Source organism: Biomphalaria glabrata, chromosome 2 (genome assembly GCF_947242115.1).
Source record: "Biomphalaria glabrata chromosome 2, xgBioGlab47.1, whole genome shotgun sequence".
Classification (NCBI taxonomy): Eukaryota; Metazoa; Mollusca; class Gastropoda; family Planorbidae; genus Biomphalaria; species Biomphalaria glabrata.
This window is the reverse complement of record NC_074712.1, coordinates 57,157,102-57,172,929: the sequence shown is the minus strand read 5'-3', so window position 1 is coordinate 57,172,929 and position 15,828 is coordinate 57,157,102. Positions and strand designations below refer to the sequence as shown.

Here is a 15,828-nt window from a genome sequence, read left to right as displayed (position 1 = left end):
ATTTAGTGGAACACTTCGCACATCCTGAATATTTAGTGGAACACTTCGCACATTCTGAATATTTAGTGGAACACTTCGCACATTCTGAATATTTAGTGGAACACTTCGCACATTCTGAATAATTAGTGGAACACTTCGCACATCCTGAATATTTAGTGGAACACTTCGCACATTCTGAATATTTAGTGGAACACTTCGCACATTCTGAATATTTAGTGGAACACTTCGCACATCCTGAATATTTAGTGGAACACTTCGCACATTCTGAATATTTAGTGGAACACTTCGCACATTCTGAATATTTAGTGGAACACTTCGCACATTCTGAATATTTAGTGGAACACTTCGCACATTCTGAATATTTAGTGGAACACTTCGCACATTCTGAATATTTAGTGGAACACTTCGCACATTCTGAATATTTAGTGGAACACTTCGCACATTCTGAATATTTAGTGGAACACTTCGCACATTCTGAATATTTAGTGGAACACTTCGCACATTCTGAATATTTAGCGGAACACTTCGCACATTCTGAATATTTAGCGGAACACTTCGCACATTCTGAATATTTAGTGGAACACTTCGCACATCCTGAATATTTAGTGGAACACTTCGCACATTCTGAATAATTAGTGGAACACTTCGCACATTCTGAATATTTAGTGGAACACTTCGCACATTCTGAATATTTAGTGGAACACTTCGCACATTCTGAATATTTAGTGGAACACTTCGCACATCCTGAATATTTAGTGGAACACTTCGCACATTCTGAATATTTAGTGGAACACTTCGCACATTCTGAATATTTAGTGGAACACTTCGCACATTCTGAATATTTAGTGGAACACTTCGCACATTCTGAATATTTAGTGGAACACTTCGCACATTCTGAATATTTAGTGGAACACTTCGCACATTCTGAATATTTAGTGGAACACTTCGCACATTCTGAATATTTAGCGGAACACTTCGCACATTCTGAATATTTAGCGGAACACTTCGCACATCCTGAATATTTAGTGGAACACTTCGCACATCCTGAATATTTAGTGGAACACTTCGCACATTCTGAATATTTAGTGGAACACTTCGCACATTCTAAATATTTAGCGGAACACTTCGCACATTCTGAATATTTAGCGGAACACTTCGCACATTCTGAATATTTAGTGGAACACTTCGCACATTCTGAATATTTAGTGGAACACTTCGCACATTCTGAATATTTAGTGGAACACTTCGCACATTCTGAATAATTAGTGGAACACTTCGCACATTCTGAATAATTAGTGGAACACTTCGCACATTCTGAATAATTAGTGGAACACTTCGCACATTCTGAATATTTAGTGGAACACTTCGCACATTCTGAATATTTAGTGGAACACTTCGCACATTCTGAATATTTAGTGGAACACTTCGCACATTCTGAATATTTAGTGGAACACTTCGCATATTCTGAATAATTAGTGGAACACTTCGCACATTCTGAATATTTAGTGGAACACTTCGCACATTCTGAATATTTAGTGGAACACTTCGCACATTCTGAATAATTAGTGGAACACTTCGCACATTCTGAATAATTAGTGGAACACTTCGCACATTCTGAATAATTAGTGGAACACTTCGCACATTCTGAATATTTAGTGGAACACTTCGCACATTCTGAATATTTAGTGGAACACTTCGCACATTCTGAATAATTAGTGGAACACTTCGCACATTCTGAATATTTAGTGGAACACTTCGCACATTCTGAATAATTAGTGGAACACTTCGCACATTCTGAATAATTAGTGGAACACTTCGCACATTCTGAATAATTAGTGGAACACTTCGCACATTCTGAATATTTAGTGGAACACTTCGCACATTCTAAATATTTAGCGGAACACTTCGCACATCCTGAATATTTAGTGGAACACTTCGCACATTCTAAATATTTAGTGGAACACTTCGCACATCCTGAATATTTAGTGGAACACTTCGCACATCCTGAATATTTAGTGGAACACTTCGCACATTCTGAATATTTAGTGGAACACTTCGCACATTCTAAATATTTAGCGGAACACTTCGCACATTCTAAATATTTAGCGGAACACTTCGCACATCCTGAATATTTAGTGGAACACTTCGCACATTCTGAATATTTAGTGGAACACTTCGCACATTCTAAATATTTAGCGGAACACTTCGCACATTCTAAATATTTAGCGGAACACTTCGCACATTCTAAATATTTAGCGGAACACTTCGCACATTCTAAATATTTAGCGGAACACTTCGCACATTCTAAATATTTAGCGGAACACTCTGCTTATTTTTTTTATTCGAGAGGTTGATTCACATGGTGGCTTGCTAGTTAGTTATTTCACTATTTCGCAGAACTCCTATTCAGGCCTCGCGGATAACCAGGAACACAGTTTGGGAAACACAAAAATATATTAAAGAACTCCTTATATTATTTTCAAGTTTGCTTTAAGATAGATTTGTACACGGTGTACGTAGCTCATTATAAATCTGTCTAATGTTTAGTCTAATATCATTTCTCAAACTAAAAGAAAAGAAAACTTATCAGGAGACAAACTAAAAAAAAAAAATACATTTTAAAAAAGACAATCCTTCCTTTATAAAACTTAAAGTATAAAGTATCAAGTCAAATTAATTTTAAAAAAGAACATCGCAGCTTAAATTCGTATTTCTCAGTAAGTTCTTCGTATTTCTCAGTAAGTTCTTCGTATTTCTCAGTAAGTTCTTCGTATTTCTCAGAAAGTTCTTCGTATTTCTCAGAAAGTTCTTCGTATTTCTCAGAAAGTTCTTCGTATTTCTCAGTAAGTTCTTCGTATTTTTCAGAAAGTTCTTCGTATTTCTCAGTACGTTCTTCGTATTTCTCGGTAAGTTCTTCGTATTTAACAGTAAGTTCTTCGTATTTCTCAGTACGTTCTTCGTATTTCTCAGTAAGTTCTTCGTATTTCTCAGTAAGTTCTTCGTATTTCTCAGTAAGTTCTTCGTATTTCTCAGTAAGTTCTTCGTATTTCTCAGTAAGTTCTTCGTATTTCTCAGTAAGTTCTTCGTATTTCTCAGTAAGTTCTTCGTATTTCTCAGTAAGTTCTTCGTATTTCTCAGTAAGTTCTTCGTATTTCTCAGTAAGTTCTTCATATTTCTCAGTAAGTTCTTCGTATTTGAGTTTCTGTTATAGACTCCCAAACGTATTCCTAACACACACGTTATTCATTTCTTCGTTTGTAATTCTCTCTTATCAATATGTCTTTCTCTTTCTTTCTCTTTCTCTCGTTCACTCCCTACTCCAGCAACGTCATCTTTCAAATAAAGTCATTTCCTAACTCATAAACGTCTTTTCGCTGAGTCAGCGTTGTCACTGGTGGAGCTCACTGCTCACATTAATTCGGTAATAATGAGCAGTTGTATGAAGTACTCACCCTCAGACTCTGCGCATTTTTTTCCTAAGTGAATCTTGTGTCTGCTAGTGAAGAGTGAGACAGTTTAATCTGCACCGCCAGTCACCGCTTGTAGTTTTGGCATATATACTTATTGCACCATTGCAAGACAATTAAGGCGTTGCAAGACAATACAAGACATTGCAAGACAATACAGAACATTGCGAGACACTGTAAGACATTGCGAGGCACTGTAGGACATTACGAGACACTGTAAGACATTGCGAGACACTGTAAAATAGCTAGAAACTCAAAGAAGTTCTAAGACAGGAGGAACAAGTGGGATCCATTTTAGAGAGACTTCCGTTACATTTATTGGGCTGGGGAGGGCAGGCGGAAGTAAACGTTTAAGCAAAGTAGTGATTTTCGATTACCTTTCTCTCTCTGTCTCTCTGTCTCTCTCCCTCTCTCTCTCTGATGCTCCTTATTAATGTGTTTTTTTTTAAATCGATATACTACAACTCAGCGTAATTATCTGCCCTTGGTTTACCTTGTGCATTCCCTTTCCTCTATCATAGTCTACCAATTCTCTTTGATATCTTGTCTGCCAATCGGTTATCTCTTTGTATTCCTCTCATCCTCTCTATCTCTTATTCTTTCTCTATATCTCTGTTATTCCGTCTATCTCTTTCAACTCTTTTTGTTTTACTCTTTTACTCTCTCTTACTCTGTTTCTCTCTGTACTTCTCTTCCTCTCTTTCTCTTATGAAGGATATAACTTCTTTTGGAGATAGACATTGGCACCTGTTCACAATAAATAAGAGACACTTATCTTTTCTTTGTGTTTTCAAGAGACATTAATACCAAAAAAAAAAAACAACAGTTTAATGCTACATTAAAACGCATGCTCTATACAAACAAAGGTTGTGTGTGTGTGTGTTTTATGGAGATTACTTTAGTCCTTTTTATAATTGTAAAAAAAAAGGGAGTCCATTTGTTACAATAAAATTAATTACCTTTGTTGTGGGTTGTTTAGTAGAACAGATTACAGATGTCTGAGATGTAGATTTAAGTCTAGATGGAGTTCGTTCAACCAACAACATATAACAACTTGTAGAATATACTTAAGAAAACTGTATGAATCTTAATACACAACTTTAATCCAATTGGAAAGGGGCACATTCCAAATGTCGACAGTTACTACAAAAAGAAGGCCTCGCCATTAACTAAGAGGAGTGAGTCGTTCGTTATCTTTCTAATGTCTGCTACCGTTAAAATCTATCCCATAATTCCTTTTTAGGTAATATCCCATAATTCCTATGTCTGTCTAAAATAGTCTAATTATAATCTCGTCAAATTCCCAGTAAAGTCTATAACACCTTCTTGTCAAATTTCAAATTACTTCGAAGATCACACATTTGAACATCAGAGTGGCTTAAAGTTTAAACAATCACGTGCAAAGAAGTGTTGTAAAAATATTTTTTTTTAAATATTTGATATTTAATTTTTTTTCCAATTTCATTTAATTGAAATACAACGCTGCAGAATGAATTTAAATCTATTTATAAATTAATTGACTATTAAAATAACTGTCTCATGACCTTTATGGCAACAAATTGTATTCATTATTTCTCTTGCACTGGAGTAAAAAGAACACTAGTGGCAGCAGGTGGCAAGAAACGAAGGAAGGGAGGTAATTCCGGCAGTAAAAACTGTCTACCGGAAGTTGTAAAACTGACATGCGCTTAAATGACTTTGTTTACGTTTTCTAAGAAAGAATTAGGTCATGACAAAAACAGATGAAAAGAATAAACTGTGTCAGTTAATAAATGATTATTAAAAATACTGATTTATTTTCAAGATAGTCAGGAAACTATAGACCATTCAAAGATAAGGAAGTTGAGAAGAATCCTGTTAGCGAAAAAACTCCCATTTGTACTTCCACATTCAGAAACATTTCATATTGTTGCGAAAGCCTCTTTCTGAAAAACGGTTTTAATTTGGTAATGTTCTTAATAAGTTCTTATTACAAGTTGAAACGAAGTTTCTTCAGTCAATTATAAATAAATAAAATATTGCTAAACTGTCATCTTACTTGGTTAACACTGACTTGTAGCACCAAACTGCTGGTTGACAACTAAACCGCTGCAGGCGTACTATATTTTTAGTAATAAAACTCGAAATAACATGATTAACTTCTTTGAGAACAATACTAGAATATACATTTTATCATAATATAGACAAAATCAAGCTGATATGAAATAAAATCAATGTAGTAGACTTTAGTGATAATAGATTCTAACAAATTCTAACTGACTACAATAACACAACCTTTCAGTCTTGCGTTCTAACTAAGACCAAATGATGACAATGCCATGGCCACATATCATGCATCATTCACATCTAACCGCTAACCTCTTCCCTCCGTCACCATAGAAACACACACACACTCCGTAACAATAAGTATATTGAAAATACTTTTTTTTAATTGCTACTTGAAAAATAAATGACCAATTTCGCGCTCCCCCCCCCCACACAATTTTTTCCTCTAATCGGGACTAATATTTTTTTCGGTAAATATGTCGTGTATGAAATTTTTTTGGTGTTATTATGTTGTTGTTTGTTTTGCTTTTGCGCTATAATAAAAAGATAAAAATCAATTATTGGGGCTGTTTCGTATCTCAGACCTACTTTAAGCTTAGTCACGTGGTGATGGTCTTACAAAGAGAACAATCGCCATATCTTCCCATGATTAGATGAAGATCTAGATCTACTTCTAGATCAAGTAGATCTACTATATCAATCATATCAATTAGTGAATTATTGAAACTTGATTTTTTATTAATAAATTATTCATATAGATCTAAACCATTTCCACATTCAAATAACAATGAAACCAATGAGGCCATAAATATAAACAACACTACCGCAAAAAACAGTAGAACTACAGAACAACCCCATGGCCAATTTCATTATATGTATCTTTATGTCTCTGTTTTTTTTTTTATTTGGCCATTTCTTCCATTTTCTTTCCTATAATGTTTTACTTTTCTAGCCTTTACTTTTCGCGTGTACTATCTGTCGGTTCTCTCCTATTTATCTCTCCAACGTTACTATTGATCTGCCAGTCTGTGTAACCGATACATCCATCTAACCAGCTCTCTACGAAGCAGACAAAGTCTTCTGTATCTGTTCCATATACGCTGGCCACAGATTTGTTATTCAACTCAGTAGGTGAATATAGCATAGTCACACATTAATTCGTTGTGAATGAGCCTGCTAAAATGTAGCGAAAGATACCATAACGCGAACAATGAATGCTTATATAACAACAATAATACAAAAACCAACAACGAAACAAACAAGTTTACAAAGACAGTTTGTGTGAAACACAAATTCAAAATCGGCCCCCGAAGTTGTCCACCTAGAGTTTTCATCAAGATTTGATCACGGGACTTCCAGTTCCAAGTACTTTACCCCTCAGCCACAATATCTCCACATATTCATTTAGCGTTCACTTATATTTTTTAAATAATAATTATTAACCTTATCCATACATTTAAAATTAATAACAGGTAACATGTAATAAAGAGAAACTAAAAAAAATTATTCTTCTTACAAAATTTGATAAATTGGCAACACGAAAAAAAATTCTTGAACTTTACAATTTACAATAAGACGTGAACATATCTATAAAAGTTGTGCATTAGAAAAAAAAATTAAGACCATAAAGGAATAAAGACATGGTCTACATATTTCATTAGATACTAAATAGTAAGTAATAGAAATTGTTTAAAAATCCTACTTTATGTTTAAATAATATAGTCAACTAAATTATCATATTTATTTGTCATTGAAAATAAAGGGACAATAATGGCTAACATGGGGATCGAACCCACGACATAGCGTTATTACTAAGAAGCTTAGCTAAACAGCCATATCACCACTAATGTATGCGAAATTTCAGTTCGAAATGAATAATTTAATTTTTTTTTTACTTTTAATTTTATAAAGCATATATCATCTCACTCTGTCTGTCTGTCTGTTTGTCTGTCTGGTCAAACGTTTGAACATGTTATTACTCCCAAGTTGAAACTTTGTACAGCTATTCTTTAGCATAGACAAGACATGAATCAATAAAGAAAAAATTATCCAATTAGTCAATAATTACTTATGCTTGATACCAACAAGGGAAATTAATCCTTCGATATTCACAGATACGGTTAAATATGTAGGGTTTCATCCCCTTGGATAATTGAACACGTTATTTCACACACACACACATTCTCGGATCAAATTGAAACTTTAAATATTTATTTTACCTACAAAAGCGGCCCAAGCAAACTAGGCGGCTGCACAATTTATTAGAGAAAAAGTTGCAAAACATGGATCGACTCTCAAACATAGAACTCTACGGCTCTATATTTACTAGCCTAGCTTTGAGTGTATACTCTCAAACATAGAACTCTACGGCTCTATATTTACTAGCCTAGCTCTGAGTGTATACTCTCAAACATAGAACTCTACGGCTCTATATTTACTAGCCTAGCTCTGAGTGTATACTCTCAAACATAGAACTCTACGGCTCTATATTTACTAGCCTAGCTCTGAGTGTATACTCTCAAACATAGAACTCTACGGCTCTATATTTACTAGCCTAGCTCTGAGTGTATACTGTGATTCAAGGTTTATACACGACTATTTAGATCTACTCGTTAGATAACATATGTTCAAAAAACCAATGTTTCTTCTTTCTGGTGAAATCAGGAGCGTAGCTAGGAATTTCCCATCGTTTGGGGGCCGGGGGGGGGGCTCGACCGTATTGGGGGCCCCCTGCATTTTGAGTAATATTTAATTTTGAATATAAAAAAAACTCGTTTTGGGGCCCCCTCCAAGTGGGGGCCTGGGAGGATTTTCAAATTGTCCCCCCTCCTCTCCCCACCCTAGCTACGCCACTGGGTGAAATGTAGAAATTTTATTTCTAGCTGCTGATCATGAATCGTCCATGAAACACATTGGTGCTATCGGCGACAGCCTGACTTCACGACGTGTGACGTGGCAACGAGCTATTGGTCTAAACTGCCCACAGGTTACGACGTCGCAGTTCAGTGTTCAGGTCTCGACTATGTCCGCTCTTCACCCAACACGCACGCACCCTTCCCTCCTCTGTATGCCACTCACTGCTGACATTTCGTTTGTAATTTTTTTTTGTTTCTTTGAATCTAACAGGGAAAATATTTTATAGTTCAAGACTTCAATGACGTCAAGGACACGTTACAGACCTACAGGCTCACGTCTGCCCCCAACTTTCACCAAGCTTCCTCCGATCAGCCCATCTTCGCCTCTGGACAGCCGACAGTGAATGGTCTCGGTAAAGTGCTGACTCATCTGATGTCCGACAGTCATACAGTAAGTCCAGCGCTGGGGAAACTAGATCCAAGTTTTTAATGTTACTGTACCGGACGACGTGTGTGAGTGTGTGTTCGTTTATGTAGGTGTATGTGTATATTCGTGTAGGTGTATGTGTTTGTATGTGAAAACGTAAAAACGATTTTTTTTTTCAGGCAAAGTGTTAAAGGAGAATTATGAAATGGAAAAAAAAAAATCTGAAATAATAATTCTTTAAAAAGTTAGCAGTCCCGAAAGTAATTCCCCACTTTATCCATTTAGATTACTGCAGGGAAAAGAAAATAATCCAGATAGATGTTTGTTGATTTTGTACAGAAATTTGTCCATCGTTAATTTTGTTATTCCTTTAGGAAGAGTAGAAGTAGAAAAATAAATCTGAGGAACCAGTGATCCTCAACATGTTTCCTCTTAGTACCCTTAGAAGCTAGAGATCAAGTACAAAGGGCAACAAAATAGAAAAAAAAATCATTTGTTAAATTTCTCTGCTAAAACCAATGTTTCACAACCGTTTTCTTAAAAAAACAGTGTTTCTCAGTCGTTTTTTAGAAGAAAAAACAGTGTTTCTCAGTCGTTTTTTAGAAGAAAAAACAGTGTTTCTCAGTCGTTTTCTTTTTAAACTAATGTTTCTCAGCCGTTTTCCTTTTTTTTTCTTTGTCTCCTAGGACTGAGAATGCTGATGCAAAGTATTTATTTAGGGTGTTAGCTTTAGTTGCATTATTATTATGTGTTAAGTTATCTTCTCCTTTTTATGGCGCTATGCCTGTTGATTCCATTTTCTTAGACCATGTATGACCATAGGTTTTTGTTGTTATCCTTAGATATTTTCTTTTAAACTGGTGCTTCTTATTTCTAAGACCAATGTTTATCAACTTTTTTCCTTAATTGCTCTAAGCATCAAGCTTTTTAATATGGCATTATTTTCGCTGTTACTAAACATCATCACCATCTTTCCCCATCCCACATTTATCAAGACACAAACACAAACTCAAGATCGGCCCCCGAAGTTGTCCACCCAGGCAGTTAAAAAGGCAGGTTTCAATATTTTCAGAAATAATATCAGAATGAAATTCTATCAAAGGCAAATGACCGAGAAGAATGGAGAAAGAAGGTTGACAGATCTTGTGTGGTGCCCCAGCGGACCATAGGTTAGGGTAAAGTGAATGTGAAATTAGATGTGAACCTGGACTAACTGATGTCTTTTAAATGATTATCTACGTCATCTAATTGTTTTGTAAAGAGTCAATCTCTTATTCAGAGCCTCAAGAAAAAGAGAACCTTTCTGTAAAATCAAACTTCTTTTAGTTTAAAGTTCTATTGTCTATGGTAGATGGTTTGGTGTACTACTTTGCGTGATAAGTAGAAAGAAAATTGTTTTAAGTTATGTTCCATTTATATGTATACTAAATAGATTTTTTCTTTTTTAAAAAAGTAAATTTTTTATTTATAAATGTAGTAGTTAGTATGACACAAATTACTAAACCTAGCAATACCATTGTAAAAAAATAAATATTTTTGACAAAACATCTGAAGGCGTTTGCATAAATTTGTTAAAATATGGTAAATGATGATCTCCATTACTAAATAGCCTCCCGTGTTTGTTACTATTAATAGTGAATAGTTGTAAAAATGGTGTATTTTTAAGAAAAAACAGCTTGCATAAGTAATTTTTAAAATTAGATTTTTCACTTTCAGAAAAGAAAAAAGTAGCAGTTGCATCAGAACTTTGATTGGCTTAAAATAGTATGATGTCGGATTTTCAATATCTTTTCTAGTTTACGAGATCTAAACGGGACGGACGGACGGACAGACCACACAAGACTAATTTTTTGTTTGGTTTATTCAGATTATGCTTTCATTTACACTAACACACAAGACAAACAGGTTAACGCATCCACGACCAGACCATATAATACAATGAGCAGTCAAAGTTGTTGAGAAGTTGTATATAGTTCGTGATCAAATACACTGTTCATTTTAATATACCCGCTGGGTCATCTATTATAAAGTAATAGTCGCAGACATAGTTAATGATTTTGTTGGTTCGTTTACCAGCTGACAGATTAGCTTAATTCCTATTGTTCTGATGTTTTTATGTCCAATACTTTATACTTAAAGCTGGGCTAATCAACAATGTTCATGGACATCACTTTTAGCAAAGAATATATTTCACTAAACAAAATGTGCTTATTTGTACTTTGATTATTTTAAAAGATTAAACTTGAAATAACTTTTTAAAATATGAATGAAATTAAATACACACGTTTTGTCTTCCTATCATTGCAAAACATGACTGTGTCACATGACTTGAAAGGTGATATGTTACATCTCAGAACTGTTAACATCTATAAAAATTCTCCATTCACACCTCTGTGCTGTAACAACGGTCTCTGAAACTAGACTAAACCTCCCATCAGTACAGAAAAGGCAAAACAATAATCAGTTTCTGCCTTCAGTTTTAAGGATATTAAGCTTTACATCATCTGTCATCGTGGCAGGCGTTTATCTCATGGGCCTCTTTCTTCTTCATCTTGAAGACTAACATTTGGTTTATTTCCTTAGTCCTTCAGGTGTGGGAAGCCGAGCAACTGGCCTGCAGGACAAAACATAAAATTTGTTATGGAGATAAACGTTCTGCCAATTTTATGTTTACTTTCGGTAACTAGGAAACACGGAACAGGAGGAAAGAGGGGTTGGGGGGGGGGGGGTGCAGAGAAGAAAAAAATAAATAAAAAGTGATGGAGGAGACAGCCATAGAGAGGCATCTCATTTTAGTTTGTATGTCACTATCTTCTTCTTCTTCTTCTTCTTCTAGCCAGCTTTTTGCTGCTGAGCTGTCATCTCTTTTGCAGACTGTGCCAAGTGTGCAGTTTTCTTCAGTTGTTCAGCACTGCCGTACAGGGTGTTGGTTATGTTGGGCTAGAGTGGTAGTAGGATCTGCCTAAGGTGGATTAGGAAGGGGCATTCAAAAAGGATATGGTTTACGGTTTCCTAAGGCTGGGCGCAGTGTCTACAAAGGGGGAGTTGTATTGGATTTATTTTATGAGATCGAAATTTAACATAGGTGTGTGTCCTGTCCTTAGTTGGAAGATTGTATATTGTTCTTTGCGGGGGAGGAAGTTAATACTGTTCAGTTTGTTAGGCATGTTCATTTCTTTGTACATGGCTCTGCCTGTGTTTCCTGTTGCCTATTGGTTGAGCCGCTCCTCTTTGTGGTTGTTGATTAACATTGACCTTAGGGTGAGGTAGTTATCAGGTCTATCTGGTTGTTCCAATAGATAATCCTGCCTTGTTTTGTTTTGTTTTACATAATTCGGATGTTCCTTCAGAGTTGAAGATAGTTTACTTCCTAGTCCAAACCTCCTGCAGGACGACGGGGGATGGGAGCGGGCAGGGTTTGAACCCTCGACCGTTGATAAATCTGAACGACAGTCCAGCGCGCAAACTGCACGACCAGGCAGCCTTTGAAAGCTAAGTAAGTCACTATAGAAGTTCCCATATACAAACAAGTTATCCAGGCACGACATGGCCTAAAATTGTGCCGATGTGCCTAAAACCAAAACTAAACCAAACAAGTTATCATTTTATCATTTTACCTAAAAGCTGACTCAGTAATGTTGCGGAGATTTGAAAAATAGATGCGAGAAAAAAACAAGAAAAACTTACAAAAAAAAAACTTTAAAAACCCAAACAAAGCTTATATTAAGTGTAAGTTTTTTCAATTAGTTTGGATCAGGGATGTAAATATATGCATGATTAACCTAGACTTAATAAATCTGTGCGATTAGAAATATTTTTACTTATTGCTTTGTTTATTTAGCTTTTAGGTTTTTCAATGCGCTATGTCTTATGATCCTGTCAGTTGTCTGGACCAGTTGTGAAAGGGGGAGGGAAGAAGGGGGAATGTTGGTGAATGTTGACATGATCGGTTTTTAAATGTAGGCCTATACAAAACTGTTCACTCAGGGCTCAAGAGTCCTCATGGGGACTAATTCTTCTTATACCCAACATCTAAGTACAATTTCTTTGCCTACTTAAATTGGTAAGAAGTCTTGACTAAGTCTATCTTGTTAATTATAATGTCCCTTGGCTAGTTTAAACTGGTTGAGTGCAATAGTATTGCTTTGCACAGATACTAGCCAGGACACTGGGGACACTCCACATGGGCAGATTTCACTGGTTCCATTTTCGAGTTGTTGTTTTTTTTAGATTTGTGACCCCAAAAATTGAACTTATTCATATCACACTTAGGCCAAAGTAGGCTCTACCATTCACTTAGGCCAAAGTAGGCTCTACCATTCACTTAGGCCAAAGTAGGCTCTACCATTCACTTAGGCCAAAGTAGGCTCTACCATTCACTTAGGCCAAAGTAGGCTCTACCATTCACTTAGGATTAGAAGAGTTTATATAGATCTACGTACTGTTTACATTCCACCACGACTTATCTCTAATTAGCTTAGTACATTTTCTGTAAACAAAAATTAATTAATAATGACTAATTGATTAAGTAATTGGTTGATTGGTTGATCTCGTAATGCATAATTTGATGACGATGGGATAATTGGAATCGATTGTGAGAATCCAAACCAAATAGAAGAAAGATACAGAGTGAATTAATAGAGTTGTTTTTTTTAATTCCATATTATTAATGACATTAATTTAAAAAACAAAAACATTAACAACTATGCATGTAATTAAGACTGAGAAACACTGAGAGATGATATTACATTGTCTCTTACATAGAGAGTGAGAGCAGGTGGACATGATTACATTCTATTCTCTATGTTCTTTATTCAACTGCTCTCCAATTCGATTACAAAAGAGATAGAAACGACCCGGCAGTCGCTAAAAATAGAAAACAAGGGAGGAAATCAGCAATGTATTTAAAGGAGTGCCTTGCACGTTGTACGAGTGGAGAGTTTGACCTAGATTTGGGCCAATGAAACGTATCGTGATGTCATCGATTTGTTCATGTATTTTTTTATTTTATTTCTCCCTCCGTCTGCTTGTCACGATCTGCTGTTGGGCACCTCGCCTTATAGACATTGCATTTGGGATAGCAATCCAATTAAACAGCGTCCCTTGTGCTGCTCTCTTTTCAAACTTTGTAAACAATTTCGTAGGTCTAATGGACATATCTACAGGTCTCTCTTTTTCTAATACTCTTCTATCTCTTGCTCTCTTTTTTCTCTTTCTTTTTATCACTCTTTTTTTCTTTGTTTTCTCTTGCTCAATCTTTTTTTTTTAAATCTTTTCTTTCTCTTTCATCTCACTGTTTTCTCTCTGTCTTTGTTCTCTCTGTCTTGTTCTCTCTGTCTTTGTTCTCTCTGTCTTTGTTCTCTCTGCTTTCTTGCTTTCTCACTACGACCTCCCCCTTCCTCTCACTCTCTCTCTCTTTTCTCTCACTTTCTGTCATTTGTCTCTTTTCTCTCACTTTCTCTTCTTTGTCCCTTGTTCTATTTCTTTTTATTTCTTCTTTACATCTCTTTCTTTTAACCTTCCTTTTGCAACTTCCTTTTTAACTTTCCCTTGCACTTTCCTTTCTCCTTTGCTTGTGTATTTATCTGACGCGGTCGCTGAGCGGTTAAGTTCTTGGCTTCTGACCCGGGGGTCCAGGGTTCGAATCCTCGTGAAGACTGGAATTTTTAATTTCAGGATCTTTGAGCGCCTCTGAATCCACCCCAGCTCTAATAAGTACCTGACTTTAATTGGGGAAAAGTAAAGGCGGTTGGTCGTTGTGCTGGTCACATGGCACTCTCATTAACCGTGGGCTACAGGAACAGATGACCTTTACATCATCTGCCCTATAGACCGCAAGGTCTGAAAGGGGAGCTTCACTTACTTGACTTACTTGTGTACTTATCTGCCTGTGTGTCTTACCGCAATTTTAGTCTCTGACTATTAAAGTCTTACACAGAATTCTAAACAATTTTTATTAGGGAAGAGATGTGTCAATGTTTTTGTTGGAGTCACTAGGTTTTAAATAAATTGCGTTAATTTTTATTTTTTTTTACTTTTTTATTATTTTTATTTTACTACTTTATTTGGGGCCACCAAATTCATTTCACTGAGGGCCTGCTTGTAGTATTGTATAGCACTGTTATAAACAGTAATACCATAGTTATACCAATAATACGTAAACGTATAACTATAAACCTTTCTTATTGATTTGTGAATAATATTTCTTGAGCTACATCTTCCAACTTACAAAAAAAAATATTTTGGCAGTTCATTTTCTGTTGGTAGTAGTACTTTCAGACAGTATCCAATCTCATAAATTACACGCGTTCTTCTGTATTTTGCAGCAGATTTTGCTGCTCAATTTGCGGAGTGAGCCCATCCTGTTCCAGCGTGTGGATGATGATTATGTCCCTTACTCCGTGCGTCACCAGGAGAACATTCACAACATGGTCATGATGGGTGACACGAAGGACAGCTGTGATCACATCGAGTCCTGCATCAGAAAAGAAGTAAGCTCTCTTAGGTTAGATGTAAATTTGTTTTTTTAAATCAGTGTTTCCCGAACTATGTTCCACGGAACCCTACCGTTCCGCGAGGCTTGAATATGTGTTCCACGAACTACTGGACCAATTAACTAGTAGGTCACCACGTGAATTAATCTCTCTAAAAAATAAGCAAAGTTTTCCTCTAAATACTCCGAATGTGTAAAGCGTTTTATCCAGGAGAAAGTTTGAGGAACACTGCTCTAAATATTCATCGGAACTTGCGTCAGCAATCAACTAGGCTCTCTTAGGTTAGATGTGAATGTCCCTAACTGCATCAGGAGTCAACTAAGCTCTCTTAGGTTAGATGTGAATGTCCCTAACTGCATCAGGAGTCAACTAAGCTCTCTTAGGTTAGATGTGAATGTCCCTAACTGCATCAGGAATCAACTAAGCTCTCTTAGGTTAGATGTGAATGTCCCTAACTGCATCAGGAGTCAACTAAGCTCTCTTAGGTTAGATGTGAATGTCCCTAACTGCATCAGGAGTCAACTAAGCTCTCTTAGGTT

General features: G+C 35.9%; 1 protein-coding gene across 10 annotated transcripts in view; it reads left to right on the top strand.

Annotated features, from left to right (window-relative positions):
- The window catches only part of LOC106072102 (paladin-like), a 205,734-nt gene that overhangs the window by 151,654 nt on the left and 38,252 nt on the right, over nt 1-15,828 (top strand). For 9 of the 10 annotated variants that reach the window (XM_056021606.1, XM_056021602.1, XM_056021603.1 and 6 more), the window contains exons 4-5: nt 8,640-8,819; nt 15,122-15,286. In XM_056021606.1, the coding sequence (XP_055877581.1) occupies nt 8,640-8,819; nt 15,122-15,286 (345 nt within the window). The remainder of the gene's footprint in view (nt 1-8,639; nt 8,820-15,121; nt 15,287-15,828) is intronic. The other variant, XM_056021605.1, reaches the window with a different exon arrangement.